The sequence below is a fragment of the Diachasmimorpha longicaudata genome, chromosome 6 (genome assembly GCF_034640455.1).
Source record: "Diachasmimorpha longicaudata isolate KC_UGA_2023 chromosome 6, iyDiaLong2, whole genome shotgun sequence".
In the NCBI taxonomy this organism is placed as follows: domain Eukaryota; kingdom Metazoa; phylum Arthropoda; class Insecta; order Hymenoptera; family Braconidae; genus Diachasmimorpha; species Diachasmimorpha longicaudata.
In genome coordinates, this window is record NC_087230.1 from 4,682,775 (window position 1) to 4,698,083 (window position 15,309).

The 15,309-nt window shown below is 40.8% G+C and overlaps 2 protein-coding genes and 1 long non-coding RNA gene across 3 annotated transcripts in view; 2 read left to right on the forward strand and 1 right to left on the reverse strand.

The window, feature by feature from the left end:
- Nucleotides 1-5,236, reverse strand: part of LOC135164147 (uncharacterized) — a 39,663-nt gene extending 34,427 nt beyond the window's left edge. Inside the window, exon 1 of the long non-coding RNA XR_010299233.1 lies at nucleotides 4,740-5,236. This is a non-coding gene — a long non-coding RNA (uncharacterized LOC135164147). The remainder of the gene's footprint in view (nucleotides 1-4,739) is intronic.
- Nucleotides 1,315-3,180, forward strand: LOC135164145 (uncharacterized). The gene is made up of 2 exons (XM_064124233.1): nucleotides 1,315-1,474; nucleotides 1,587-3,180. The coding sequence occupies exons 1-2, from the start codon at nucleotides 1,382-1,384 to the stop codon at nucleotides 2,928-2,930; spliced, it is 1,437 nt and encodes a 478-aa protein (XP_063980303.1). The 5' UTR covers nucleotides 1,315-1,381; the 3' UTR covers nucleotides 2,931-3,180.
- Nucleotides 5,237-5,563: 327 nt separating the features above from the next.
- On the forward strand, nucleotides 5,564-7,124 carry LOC135164146 (uncharacterized PE-PGRS family protein PE_PGRS20-like). Its single transcript, XM_064124234.1, has 2 exons — nucleotides 5,564-5,724; nucleotides 5,833-7,124. Exons 1-2 carry the CDS (start codon nucleotides 5,632-5,634, stop codon nucleotides 6,946-6,948), a joined length of 1,209 nt encoding a protein of 402 aa, XP_063980304.1. The 5' UTR covers nucleotides 5,564-5,631; the 3' UTR covers nucleotides 6,949-7,124.
- Nucleotides 7,125-15,309: the final 8,185 nt, after the last annotated feature.

Sequence of the window (15,309 nt, forward strand, 5' to 3'; positions counted from 1 at the left end):
TCGATTATCTCCTGTTCCTCATAATCGATCGTGTGATAACCGATAATGCATTACAAGTTACTGTCACAATCCCATTCGCGATTATCTTTCGAGGCGCCAATTTCAAAGAAAATACGCGAATTAAACTGCGTCGATGAGTCGTTTTCGCCGAAATATTATTTGGAAGAATAAATAAAAATCCGCGAAAAAATATAATTCCCCATTGACATCACTTTTATCATATCAATCAGGAAAAATCATGGAGCTCACGGAATGATGACCGCAAGCTCATAAATTATCCTAGAATTACCTGGAGCATCTCATGATAGACAAAAACATTAAGTAGTAATTTTGTCTTCAGATTTCCTGAAGTACATTCCCATCGAGATAGCGAGATTGGAGTAAGATCCCAGGAGAGGATAATGTTCTTGGTGAACGCCCTCCGTTACCTTGACCTCGGCAACCCCACTTGGTTGCGCATCGGTGACTCGTTCAGGATCACATACCTACTCGATTTTCCACAGCCCAAGGGCCTCTCAGCAATTTATAAATAATTTGAATCATCAGCGAAAAATGTGAAGACAAAGTTTTCATCAACTTGAATTTGTAAAAGACACGCGAGATAATTTTTACTCTGGAACAGACTAATAATTACCGAGTCAATAGCTTATCGCAGCGTCATAAAATTCTTTTACACACGAACGGATGAATGATAAGGCCTCGGGGCATCCCCAGCTGTGTTTTGCGGTATGAAAGATGTTTTATGATGGTGATTGTGTGCGTGTGGGTGCTGATGTCACAGGTCTGATGGTTCAGTTCTCAATCGATGCTGTAATTATCATACAATGACATCTAAACATCAAAACCACTCGATAATTATCGGAATATTAATCAGCGATTTCTGTGATTCTGCAATCCAACGAGTTTATGCACTCAAGAGCACTGAGATAGTACCATTTAATCGACTGATGATTCCACCCGTTGTCAAGGTCATCTTCAGCCGTTCTGGTATTCCCCTTGTCCCAATTTTAATTACCGAAAAAGTCAATGTTTGCCGTACGCATGAAAATTCAAATACAATGACTAGTGGTATGGTAATGGAGCGTTAACCTCACGACCTATAATTCACACACCAACACACTATTTCCTCGATACGAATCTTGTGAAAGTCACTGTGTTAATTCAGCGCAGCCGAGTGCGAGACAGCTGGGGATTCCTACGACTATATCTTTCCATTCACTATGTCATCAGTTTCTCGAACGATAGTTGGCAGTTCGGTGATTCCCCGTTTGAATATTGTATAGCTCCGGTGCATTAAAAATTTGTATATATAAAGTGACGATGGACTCTGTCATTCACAGTCGAGAAAAGCTCTTGGAGCAGAGAACAAGGAAAAAGTACAATGAAGACTATTGCATTATTTGCCATTATTTTGGCAGTGACAGCTGCCGAACCGGGCCTCAGTCGGGGAAACGCTGGGCCTCCTCCATACATTGTGAGTAAATATTCATGGGACTGTTGAGTATTTCTATGATTCTCTAATTAGTCCGGAAATATATTTTTCGACGATTGGATGTGATGATTAATTTTGAATTTTTGGTGACTAGAATCGCCCACGTCCCCCCACTGGAACCGGCAGTCGTTTCCGTCGATCTCCCGAACCTGAACCACAAGGATCTATCGTACTTCAAGGAGAGAAACCCTTGAGTGGACCTGATCGTCATGGATCGTGGAGCTTGGACTACAAGCACAATATCTACGAGGGTAAGAATGGACAGGTGAGCGCATCTGGTGGTATGGGAAGTCAGCACGGTTCCAGAGTGGAACCGCATGTTGGAATCCAGGGAACGTGGAGATTCCGTCGTTCTCCTGAACCCGAGCCACAAGGATCTATCGTTTTCCAAGGAAAAAAGCCCCTGGATGGACCTGACCGTCGCTCATCATGGAATTTGGGTTACCAACACAAAATCTACGAGGGTAAGAATGGACACGTCAGTGCATCAGGTGGAGTTGGCAGTGAGCGCGGTCAGAGGATTGGACCCCAGGCTCAAATTCAAGGAGAGTGGCGATTCCGCCGTTCTCCTGAACCTGAACCTCAAGGATCTATCGTACTTCAAGGACAGAAACCCCTGAGTGGACCTGATCGTCATGGATCGTGGAACTTGGATTACCAACACAGAATTTATGAGGGTAAAAATGGGCATGTCAGTGCATCAGGTGGTATGGGAAGTCAGCACGGTTCCAGGGTAGAACCGCATGTTGGAATCCAGGGAACGTGGAGATTCCGTCGTTCCCCTGAACCTGAACCTCAAGGATCTATTGTACTTCAAGGACAGAAACCCCTGAGTGGACCTGATCGTCATGGATCATGGAACTTGGGTTACCAACACAAAATTTATGAAGGTAAAAATGGACATATCAGCGCATCAGGTGGTATGGGAAGTCAGCGCGGTTCCAGGGTGGAACCACAGGTCGGAATCCAAGGAACGTGGAGATTCCGCCGTTCTCCTGAACCCGAGCCACAAGGATCTATCGTACTTCAAGGACAGAAACCCCTGAGTGGACCTGATCGTCATGGCTCGTGGAACTTGGATTACCAACACAAAATTTATGAGGGTAGAAATGGACATGTTAGCGCATCGGGTGGTATGGGAAGTCAGCACGGTTCCAGAGTAGAACCACATGTTGGAATCCAAGGAACGTGGAGATTCCGTCGTTCCCCTGAACCTGAACCTCAAGGATCTATTGTACTTCAAGGACAGAAACCCCTGAGTGGACCTGATCGTCATGGATCATGGAACTTGGGTTACGAGCACAAAATTTATGAGGGTAAAAATGGGCATGTCAGTGCATCAGGTGGTGTGGGAAGTCAGCACGGTTCCAGGGTTCAACCACAGGTCGGAATCCAAGGAACGTGGAGATTCCGTCGTTCCGCTGAATCCGAGCAATAAGCAGCTGTTGGTATTGAACTGCCATAAAACTAGATCTGAATTAGAACTAGATCTGAATTAGAACTAAAATAGTAGATCTGATCGCAGTGAAGTGTTCAGATTGATAAATCTCTGGTGTCATAAAATAATTATACTCATGTATGTGACATTTGCACTTAATGTTGCACTTAATAATTCGCTCCTGCCAATATTCTATAGAATGTACCCTAATTTATTTCTTGAAATAAAATCATTACTTTGGAAACAACTATATGTCTGCCCCACTCCGAATTCTGTTGATTAACCCTTCGTTGATCCCCTACCGACCTGAGTTGTTTCATTCAAGAAGCGAAAAATTTGAAAATGCATGATGGAGAATGTTTATACATTTTTTTTAATATCTCAATCTGAACCAAAAAATGATTAGATTCAGATAATTTTACAACTTCTTCAGATCGAATCCCTCACCCTAGTCCTTCCCAAGCTCAACAAATATTCATGACCTGAAGAAACAACCAGAATCTTGAGGAAGAACCAATGGATGACAATTAAAATCTTTCTTGAGAGTTTACAGAATATTGTTTTCAAATTTTCCAAGAAACGTATTGGAACAAATCATGTGGAAAATTATGTAGCTCGAGGCTGATAGATACTCCTCCATGTACCTATTTACCAATACTGCCTAGTTCAGTATGATACTGTTCAATATCAAATATAGAAACATCCGATAATTTTTCTTTAATAGAAATAATACTCCACTAATGTTGTTACGTTTTTCTCTAACGAGTTCCACGAAAAGTTGAAAAATTTTGGACTCAGCCATTGAACCGTAGTTCAATAACAATAACAATCTCTCCACCCCTACAAACCTTCTTAAATCCAAATACTCCCAATACTGAATAGTAATCGAAAGCTGAGTATCTTCGACCTGAGCGGATAACCAACTCGATTATTAATGCTTGACCCGGGGGTGTTTCTCGTGAGGTTCCTGCTAACTGCCAACCCCATTTATGCACGATGGAATCGCAACTAGTATTGGATTCTATCTCTTAGGGACGGTCAACTGAACTTCATACCTGTTAACATGTTCCAGATACACTTTGATGTCATGATGGACATTCAATCGTCAGTCAATCTCGTTATCAGTCGCATTCCCTTTTTGCCTGCCAAAATGTATGACAAATTCAATACTCATCCACGTAGATGAGTTACGTATACCGCCCCTTTATGCTGGAACTATCAATTTCCTTAAGGTCATGTCGAGTGAAGAGAATTTACGATATTTACTGCTAAAATTTTTTTCATAGACAACCCTAATGATTATCTTTAAAAAGTTCCCTAGAAGATTTTTGATTTCTCATCTCAGTCTTGAGATATTTTTTTTAATACGTCGATACAGCCAATTTCAACGTTTTTATTTATTTTTATCAACTACCCGATATTTTATCGTTCACTATAAATTATAATCAAGTTCAGATATCGTCACAAGTGCTGAAACACTAGTGAGTCAGTCTTTCCAGCATTGCATTGTTCAAAAATGCAAAATTACAGAATTCGCAATTCTCTCACCGGTTACGGAATCGACTGCCAAATTTGATGTGACCGTGTCGTAATTTTTACCGACGATTCAGATAAAAATTACGGAAGTTTCAGGAAAACCTCCTTGACAATTCCATAAAACTACATTGCACTTATCACTTTGAAATTCCAGAAAATTCAATGAATTTTTATTCAATATTTTTCTTCGTGTAGGTAAATATCGATCATTAGAACTCCAACAAATGATACGATTAATCTATTAATCCACATAGTCACAATTACTCGACTTACTCGACATTATGACGACTTTGGATGCAATTTCTTCGGCCGTTATCGTTTGTATAATTAAACTGTTGCAAAGTGCATGGCAACTCCACCTATCAACGCTTGTTTGTTCGATTGTATTTTCAATTTGGGTCGTCTTTGTTCTCATTCCTCATTCTCCAAGAAACTTAAACAGGTTACTCGGGTATCGGAGTGAAATTTCTGCCTGGATGCATCGCGTTCACTACACAATCATCGACACCAGACATAATCAACATGAGAATCTGAATACAAATTAAGTCCCCATTCACCAGTGAATCTGTGGATTCAGATATATTGTCCAAGTATCGATCAATACTAAGATTATAACAAAATAACAGCTTTGCATAAAAAACACTTCATAATTATCAGAATATTCATCGGCAACTTTTGTGATTCGCTCTTCGGCGAGTTTATATCCACAAAAGATCGATGCGATAATCCGATTTCATCAACTGATACTGCTATCAGGTGTCCTCAAGGTCGTGTTTAAATTTGGGTAAATCCCCAATGCCCTAATTTTGCCGATCACATGAGTAGACATTTGCATAATCAACTGTACCTTAACGCGGGTAATTAGAGATATACAATCCGAGCTATGAAGACCTTTAACTCTCCTGCCCTTACGATTTTTTCCTGATATCGATTTCTGAAAATCAGTGTATCCATATCGCACCAGTGAGCACGAGACACTTGTTAATTCCTGCAGTCATATCTCTGATGATCGTCACTTTCTCGAACGAACATTGGCAGATTGGTGATTCCCCCAGCAATATTCAACTGCTTGAGTGTTTAAACATTCGGATATATAAACCGGCGGTGAGTTCTGTCAGTCACAGTCGTCAAAGCTTTCTGCTCCAGACAACAAGAAAAAATTAAAATGAAGAGTCTTGCACTTTTTGCCATGCTTTTGGCAGTGGCAGCTGCTGTACCAGTACTGACTAGGGGACGCAACGACCCCCCTAAATACATTGTAAGTATACATTCCTGATATTATTGACTGCTTCAATGATTTGGCACCTGCCGTCAACCAACTTTCTCATATTTTTCTGAATTCATTAAAAAAAATTGTTTCCGTCAGAATCGTCCACGTCCGCCAAGCTCTGGCCATGGTTTCGGCCGTGTTGCTGAAGATGACGCCTCAGAGATGGAGTCCGCCGACGAGATCGAAGCCCGAAAGATTCACGGACATGTCAAGATTGGCATTGGAAAACACGGCAAACCTCATGTCAGTGGACACATCGAGTGGGATGAAGATGAGCCCGAAGCCCGCGATGTCCACGGAAGCGTCAGTGCATCAGCTGGTGTGTCGAAAGGGGAAGGAAGCCGTGCCGAAGGACATGTTGGTGTCAACGGCAAGATCGATTGGGATGAAGACGAACTGGAGCTCAATGGAGTCAAATGCATTGAATCTCGCAAAGTTCACGGAATCATCTGTGTGGAAGGAAACAAGACTGAAGGCCTTGTTGGTGTCAAGGGGAAGATTGAGTGGGACGAGGCTAAGCCAGAGCCACGTAAAGTTCATGGAAGCGTTAGTGTTAATGCCGGAGCATCAAAGGGTAAGGGAAGTCGTGGTGAAGGACATGTTGGCATCAATGGAAAGATCGACTGGGATGAGCCAGAGGCCCGCGATGTTCACGGAAGCGTCGGCGCTGAAGCTGGAGTATCAAAGGGTGAAGGCAGTGGTGTTGAAGGGCATGTTGGTGTGAGCGGAAAGATCGATTGGGACCAACCTGAACCCCGTGATGTTCACGGAAGCGTCGGTGCAGAGGCTGGAGTCTCTAAGGGCGAAGGCAGTGGTGTTGAAGGGCATGTTGGTGTGAGCGGAAAGATCGATTGGGACCAGCCTGAACCCCGTAAGGTTCACGGAAGCGTCGGTGCAGAGGCTGGAGTCTCTAAGGGTAAAGGCGGTGGTGCTAAAGGACATGTTGGTGTGAGCGGAAAGATCGAGTGGGACCAACCTGAGCCTCGTGATGTTCACGGAAGCGTTGGCGCTGAAGCTGGAGTCTCTAAGGGTGAAGGCAGTCGTGCTGAAGGACATGTTGGTGTACATGGCAAGATTGACTGGGACCAACCTGAACCCCGTGATGTTCACGGAAGCGTCGGCGCAGAAGCCGGAGTCTCGAAGGGTAAAGGAGGTGGTGCTGAAGGGCATATTGGTGTGAGCGGAAAGATCGATTGGGACCAGGACCAATAAACGGATCAACAGAGGGTGAAAACACCAGTTAACGAGACTCCGTTGACGAATCTTTAGTGCCATGAAATAATTATACTCAGATTCATATCACCTGTGAGAACAGTTTGATCCTGCTACCATTCAACAGAATGTATCCTAAGTTATGTATCGAATAAAATCATTCCTCTTGAAGCAAACGTTTGCAGACAATATTCCAAATGTTTTGAAAAATCACCGATAACATTCGAACTAATCACCGCCGTTTGAATTGAACTACCCCAATATTGAATAGTAATCCAAAACTTAGTAGATAAGACCCTAGTGGATGATCATCTCCTTTATTAATGCTTGACCTAATAGTGTGTTCCTCGAGAGGTTCTCGCTGATTGTATACTCCGTTTATGGACGATGGAATGGCCACTAGTCTCGGATTATACCTCTCAGGGTACGGTCACCCGGGCTTCACATCTGTTGACATGTTCTAGATACATGACATATTGACGTCATGATACACATCCCAATCCCCAGTCAATTTCACCAACAATCTCATTTTTTCCCCTCAAGATGGCCGTCAAGTTCGGCAAACCGATTGAAATCGACGATAAATTTGTAATTGAAATAGCGGAAAGGCGCCGTAATGTGTATCTTAATCATCTCCGGAGAATCACGATACTGTCACGTAAAATTTCTCGAAAAGTTCCATCATTTTTACTGAACATTTATTTCCGTGTACCAACAAAATAACCCGAAACTATCAACTCAGTTGATAAAGTACGTGATAAGTTCAGCTTTCAACTCGTGTTTGTACGATTGAACTTTCGATACGGATTCGTTGTTCTCATTTCCCATCCCCTCTAAGATCATCAAAGCAGGTTATCACTATATGCTTACAAAATGAAATTCGTGCCTGGATGCATCGCACTCAGTACACAACTATCGATATCAGATATGATGGACATCACAATGTGACTACAAATTATATTAGACTTTACATTTCAAACTATTTATTAAAAATTAATTTACAGTCGGACTGAACAAGTTTTTGTACGATTTGTATTTCTTTTAATCTCGTGTTGCCACTTGAGATTGGAAAACATTTTTTAGGGTGAAAATTCTAAGAAGTTTGGGGTATGATGTGGATGCTCTGTTTTGTTGAGTCTAAACAGAGGTGCATGAGTGATAATGTGAGTCATCAGGTACAGGGTGTTGTGGCCCTTTAGTCTTTTTAGTTAGTTAGTTCCTCTAAGGAAACGAACCAGAGCGGTTGTGCCTTTCTTAAATATCAATTTTTCAACGAATATGCACATCCTCTGCATCCCCTTCCGCTCCTGTAATTCCACATTAGGTCATCGGAAGCGTTAATTTCATCAATGCAAATTCAGTTCTAAATGTCGATATGTTAATCTCTAACAAATTTGACGGTTGAAACGGCGATGATGACAAATATTGGCCCACAATTCTCACGGATAATAGTTCATCTCTTTCCTTTAATGGAGACAACAAAGTCCTATAGACATCTGTTGCGGGGGTTGAAACGCAAATGAAATATGCCGGCACATCTCAAGGCGCATCCCCCCGTGAACCCATTTGCCATCGCTCGTATTACCCCCACGTTAAAGGGAAAGAGGCTCTCAAGAAAAAAAAGCAGTGGAAGACCAAACAACAGGGACTAGCTGGCAGCAAAAAAGTCCCTGAAACCCCAGATAAAATGAAATGGATTCACTCATTCATTTGTTTATTCATTTTACACTGGCGGAAAGCTAAGAGGCCAGAGTTATACGGTTTACGGGATTCTTTCATTTTATTTTTCTCTTAATTCTTCCGTCGTGATCTCACGTTTCAATTTTCCACTACGAGAAAAATTGCTCTCTCCCGCTGCTTTTCCGAGTATCGGATGTCAGAAGAAACAAGACGAACTCTTCAAAGTAGCTCTATCGTAATTGTCTTGAGCTCACACCCCTGTTCCCAATATCTCTTGCACCAGATGAATTCCGTAATTGGATAGCGACTGCCAATAGACGTCAGTTTGTCAATTGTCATCTAGTTAGTGTAGATGTTTTATCGTATTTTCAGTTGCATCAATAATATATTTCATATGAAATTGATTAATGATGATTAATTAAATCAGTCTTATACACTCAAGTTATGAAACTCTTCCGAAGATCTTCTGGGATTCTTCAGAAGAATCTTCGAAAGATCTTCAGAAGGTCGACGTGGTGACCCAAAAAGATTCATTGGAAGTCCATATGTTTAGAAAATATTGTTAAAAAACTCGTCCGAATGAATTTTCGATCAGTAATTCTCTTTGAAGATCTTCCAAAAAATATTGTAGGGTCGACATTCTTCTGAACATTTCTGAATGATCTTCGATGGACAGAAATTCATTAAATTCCCATAGATCAGCCACAAACATTTTTGGATTGTATGAGAAACTTTCAGTTAATTTTTTTTCAATTTCAAATACATAATTTCTCTGGAGCAGTGGATGATTCACAGAAGCTTCTCGTTGACGTTGTATTGTACCGAGATAACGAACAAGGCAGAAATATCCTAGGAATTATACGATCCCTTCTATCCTCTCTCAAAGTTATTTCGCCTTTACGATACATCGTAAACTGGTCTAATGTCTCCCTGGAATCCTCTCAACGTTCTTATTGTCCACCATTGGGAGCGATATACCACGTACAATCCATCTTCCATAGCAGATTTGTGGGACACGAAATATTAATTCTCCCAAATCCAGTGGATTTATTGCTACCAAAACCATTAAATCCACTCGAAGTAAATTCACGTTAAACCAAACTTTCGTGAGGAATTGTTTAATGGTGTTGGATGCATCAGGAAATCTCACCTTATGTCAACTTGTAATTAGACTTATTTCGGATTTTCTAGAATTTCGGGAAAACTTTTGGGGGCAGATCACTCGGGGCTGAACCTCTGAACTCAGCGCTTCAGCATTTCTGGCGAAGACTTGTTACAATTAAATGAGTTTTGTAATGGAGGAAAGCACTTGGTGTTTAAGGTGTACTGGAGGGCTATTAGAGGACCTAAAGAGAGGGGAGAGGATGTTGGGAGATTTGATATTGACGATCATCGTTTATTCAATTATGATAATTGGCAATAGTCGGAGACTTTGGCCCCACAATATCGTGCTATTGAATATTAAAAAAAATTGCAACCCCTCGGTTGTGGAACAATTTAGTGAAAAAAGTCAAATTTGCGGGTTTCCCGCCTAAATTTCCGAGAATATCTAAAAAAAGTTCAGAAATCCGCGAAAAATTCATCCTTAAGTCACTAAATTTCCGGTGCCAGCTAAAGTATTTTCTTCTCACCACCACTTGACACATCTTTCCCTATGTTAGCACCAGAATTTTACCCCGCCATTTATCTCCCTCTAAATATTTTAATCCATATATTTATTTGTAAGTGTTCTTGATATTTGTCAATAGTCCCCCCCGCTCTCATTATCAACGCAACTACAAATAAAACAATACCAAAGTCGCGTCATTAAAGAATCATTAGATAATCTCTAAACCTGCAGTCGTTCAACTACCTTAACAATTTGTCTAGACAACCGAAATGTACTACTTCAGTACTTTCATTGAGCCCATATCCATAACATTTGTCCACCGATTGATTATCTTATCCGAAATCCTCGCTTATCTCCCTCATCAAATAACACTCGTGATTTACATCCCGCAAAGTTGAATGAATAGACACAGCAAAGATAAAATTTTTCCATCGGCAATTTACCCTCATATCCCAGGAAAATCCCGGAAATGCCATTGTTCTCCTCCGAGATATTGCGAAAATGGGTATGCATATGAGCCGCTCCAGGAAAATTGGTAACAAAACCACTGGGTGAATAAAGTGAGAGACGTAGAATGATAAGCACCAGAGAACCAAGGACAACTGGAATTAGTTTGTCACTCTCATTCTTTTATTTCAATTTCCACTTTTCCATCCGTCCGCCCTCTCTCATTTCTGTTTTCCCGACCCCGGCCCACTTCGCCGGGGAAACTGCATCGATGTTATTACGATCGATCGAGCCCACCTACCTGCGGCAGAGTGAGCCTGCAGACTAAAGCCACAGTCTGCAGTTGCGGCGGAATGCGACTCACAACGAGAAACGAGATATATTTGTCTAGACGTACTCGAAAAACTATTGACTCAAATTATGACATTTTCCCTCCTTTGTGAGGAACACGAACGTTCGCGTTTCGCTTTTGATGGGTGATGGAAGAAATGGAGGAGGAGAAGTTGGAAAAAATAGTATTTTAGGATTTTCTTTATTGATTTGGAGGAAATTTAGAAAAAGGGGCGATTTTTTGGGCAGATTACGTGTAGGATAATTAGCTGCCGAAGATCTTTCAGAATTTTGAGGGGTGAATCGTCGAACGATCTGTGGAAATTTTCTGTGATGATCCAGACGATTCGTTGGAGGTTTTTGGAAGAGAATATTTGCTTCTGAAGATGCTCTGAATTTGATTGAGAGTATTACCCAGAAATTTCCTATAAAAATTCTAGTTTGGGTGCATGGAAAGAAATTTTAGGTAAAAATTAGACCTCCAGGGGGTGAACGAGGGACGAAGGTTAGTTTTTTCAGGAAAATATGCCTCCCAAATTTTTTTTTCCAACCAAACTTGACCTAACGACCATAAAAATTAAGAAGAGTCTAATAAAAAAAAGTATTGAATGTTCCGTAAAAATTACCAATAATTTCTTCGGAAGATCTTCGAACCCAAAAAGATTTTTCTGAAAACTTTCGAAGACAATAATTTTATTTTCTGAAGATGTTCTGAATTTGTATTTGTCTTTGGAAAATCGAAAAGTCTTGCTAAGATCCTCTAAAAAATATTTTGGCATCACCAGGAAGTTCTTTCGAAGCTTTTTCATTTATTCTTCTGAATGATCTTCGACCAACAGGAATTTTTCTACGCGAAACTTCACCAGGTTGCGACCATTTTCCCTGAATGTTCCCAGGTCTTACACTCCACTGATTACAAAACGCCTCTGGTATCAATTTTCTTATTTTCTGATGGTCTATCATCGCACTTTGAGGGAGTTGTTACGCTGGTTAAAATCACGTTCGAGAGTGAAAGCAGACGTTTGAGAGGCACTGAAACCGGTGTTACATAGCACTCATGACACTTCACCCATTTCCGGGGACAGGGGACATATAATTCAAGTCCAACGAGTTATGAAACTCGACTCGGAAGTTGTCGAACCTTTGACAAAATCAATTAACTGATAATTTGAAACCTCCCATTGGGTTTCAAATTCTCATCTTCCTGAGGGCCAATAGCTGGGCAAACTTTGTATCATATTGGAAAGTTCTTGGGTTTCCTTCGCCAACTTTTCAATTTATCAGTTAACTGGAGATTCGTATTCACGGGGTCATCTATTAGTTTCAGTTTATTCAAATAAGAAAAGGGTGAGTTCACCGGATCCTTAATATTTCAGGTTTTTCTCCGGCCCAAACTGAAACTTTTATTTCCCTTTTTCCTACTCCCTTCAAGATTTTAAAATCAAATTAATGAAACTTATCTTCATTCGAAAGAAAATGTCATTCAATTCCCTAAACAAATTACTTCATATAAAGAAATAATTAATAGATGTCTAGAACAATATTTTCTCAATTTGTTTTTCAAATACTTCTTATTGGAAATGGGATAGTTATAGTGATTCTAAACGTGTGAATGTTAATTATGGAGTATTGAGAATTTTTATCGAGCTGAATGGTTGTATTTTAGAGTGGAATTAAGAACCGGGAGATGAAGTTCTCCCAAGTGTAGCTATAAGATTTCATTGTAGATGTAGAAATAGGTACTATTTATGGGGCAACCCCGCAAATAGACATACATGATACAGGGATGCGAGCCTGTACAATAAGAGCACCTAGGCAGTCATATTTTGTGGGTTTATGAGAGTTTACAGATGTGACAGAGGAAAATCGTTCCCAGCCGGCGAGGTCCAGAGACGCTTGGATCACGTGACGCTGCTAGGGCCTAGTTAGTCAGAGTTCAGAGTTCAGAGTGGAAGGTAGTCAGAGTTGAGATCAGATAGTTAGAGTATAGACGAGGTGTGGAAAGAGAAACGTAGTGTCAAGTCGTGTGTTTATAATAATTACTTAAACGTAGTATTTAGAAGTGTTTAATCGTTATAGTAGTGCTAATAAAAATATATATCTGTTAAACGTTTGTGTCTTTGTGACAAAGTTCCTTTGGCCCACACATCCCACATTTATTCCGTTTTATTCTATACTCTTGAACGGCAGAACCGCTCTGGTTCGTTTCCTTAGAGGAACTAATTAAAAAGACTAAAGGGCCACAACACCCTGGACCTGATGACCTGATGACTCTAGATGGACCTGGACCTGGACCTGATGACCCTAGAAAACAGAGGATACACATCATACCCCAAATTTCTTACAATTTTCCCCCATAAAAAAGTTTTCCAATCTCAAGTGGAAACACGAGATTAAAAGAAATACAAATCATACGAAGACTTATTCAGTCCGACTAAATTAATTTTTGATAAATCGTTTGAAATGTAAAGTCTAATACTTCTAAACCGCCATTTACTCTCTTGAAGACCTCAAAAAACGGTCTTCCGGTAATAGTCGAAGAATAAATTGTCACCAAAAAGCTCCTTCGGAATTTTCATTGGGAATTTTTTCTGAGAACCTCTGAAAGATATTCCAAACGTGAAAGATCATGTTCTACTCGAGAAAGTCGGCAAAAATAATTTCAAATAAATATCGGAAGACAAATACACTAGAATTTAGCAATGCCATCCACTCCCCGACCACTCCCATTCGTCCAATGAAATAGGAAAAGTATAGTAACCCCGTAGGGTGGGAAGGGAAGGGGAAGGCAATCAATGAGGAATATATATGCATCGCAGTTCGATAACAATCTCGAGCTGGGCGAGTGATCGAGCGTGGGAAAGGGCTTGAATTTTTAATCGCGTTTCGAAGCACCCCAGCAACAAGTGGCTTAACATTGCATTCTTCTAGTGGCTCTTATGGAGTTACGTACAGATATCCCACCATAACCTTATGCTCACTCAATCTATTTCACATCGTAAGACTCGTGTGGTGGTTTCAGGTGTTCCCGTGATTGTCCATGAATGGCTTGAGAGATACTGAAGTAACATGTGTCACTCCAGGCGTTTGTTGATCCAAAGGTTAACATCCAGGGTATTTGGTTCCATTCGCTCAATTACACCAGTCAAGAGTCATTTCTCTTGCCAGAGTACATAAACATTGATCGTCACTCAGTGTCACTGTCGTTCATTCAACTCGTCTACCTCTAGATCTTATCACTGTGATGGTATTGTTGTAATTAATCGGGAATAAATGATTCAAGGTGTCACCTGCTCAGCTTGTACCAGGTGCCAGTACAGTGTTTCATAGACTGATGTTGCGAAAATAATACGATACAAATTATGCGATACATTAAAGGGTCAAGGGTCGAGTAAATTTTACAGCAGATTATGACATCAGGACGAGAGGTGGAGGGTTGTGAGGAGTGCTAATAACTTCACATGATAATTCTGTGAAACATTGCGATAATGTTACGTAAATTTTCGCAGCCAATTTTGTGATTGATAACCGAACTTAAGTTCCCTAATTTTCACTGAGTATTTCTCCCCGTGTGGGGGGTAGGAAAATTTGCTACACATATAGCACATTATCCCCTGTTAATACAGTAACCGTTACTCTACCGGTATCAGCATTTTCTTGTTAATCCACCTAAAACTTCTCTAACCTAAAAAAAATGTGCCCATCATCTATTATTCTTTACAAAAATCACGATAGAAATGACATAACGATGACTCATGATATTCTTTCATAGACCGGACGGGTAATCTTCTTCGAAAATTTCACTTCGTGCCGAAGGAGCGATTATGAAGCTTTTCTCTAACGATAAGAATAGAAAATCTTCAAATTTACAACAGAGCAAAGTACGAAATCAACTTCGTATGTGGAAAACCCACTGGGTCCAGGGGTTATTAAGTCGACACACACCGGGGCAAAGACGGCCGTGGAGAATGCGACGGGGGTGGGGAGACGATGGTATCAAATGAACGAGAGCACCACCTAGTTCCACTGGGCTTTAATAACACCCATAGTATATACAGTTAGAAGGTAGCTTGTGCTGCCATTATCTTTGAAAGCATATTCTCGTGCAAAGTGCCGTGCGAGACCACAGGCATGGACCCAAAGTCCTTTTCCTCGTAATCGCTTCGAGAACGTAAAGCACACTTCGTAGTTTCTGTGAAGAGTACTATAGGCTCACTCCACTATCTCTATTTTTTTTGTCTCGTATCTCCGGTCTATTATTAGTTCGTGTAGATTACACGTCAGGAGCATAAATT

Excerpts from the sequence above, each read along its gene's own strand:
- LOC135164145 (XM_064124233.1), top strand. The coding sequence starts at position 1,382 with ATGAAGACTATTGCATTATTTGCCATTATTTTGGCAGTGACAGCTGCC. Across the intron at positions 1,475-1,586 it reads CTGGGCCTCCTCCATACATT|AATCGCCCACGTCCCCCCAC; the intron begins GTGAGTAAATAT and ends TTTGGTGACTAG.
- LOC135164146 (XM_064124234.1), top strand. The coding sequence starts at position 5,632 with ATGAAGAGTCTTGCACTTTTTGCCATGCTTTTGGCAGTGGCAGCTGCT. Across the intron at positions 5,725-5,832 it reads ACGACCCCCCTAAATACATT|AATCGTCCACGTCCGCCAAG; the intron begins GTAAGTATACAT and ends TGTTTCCGTCAG.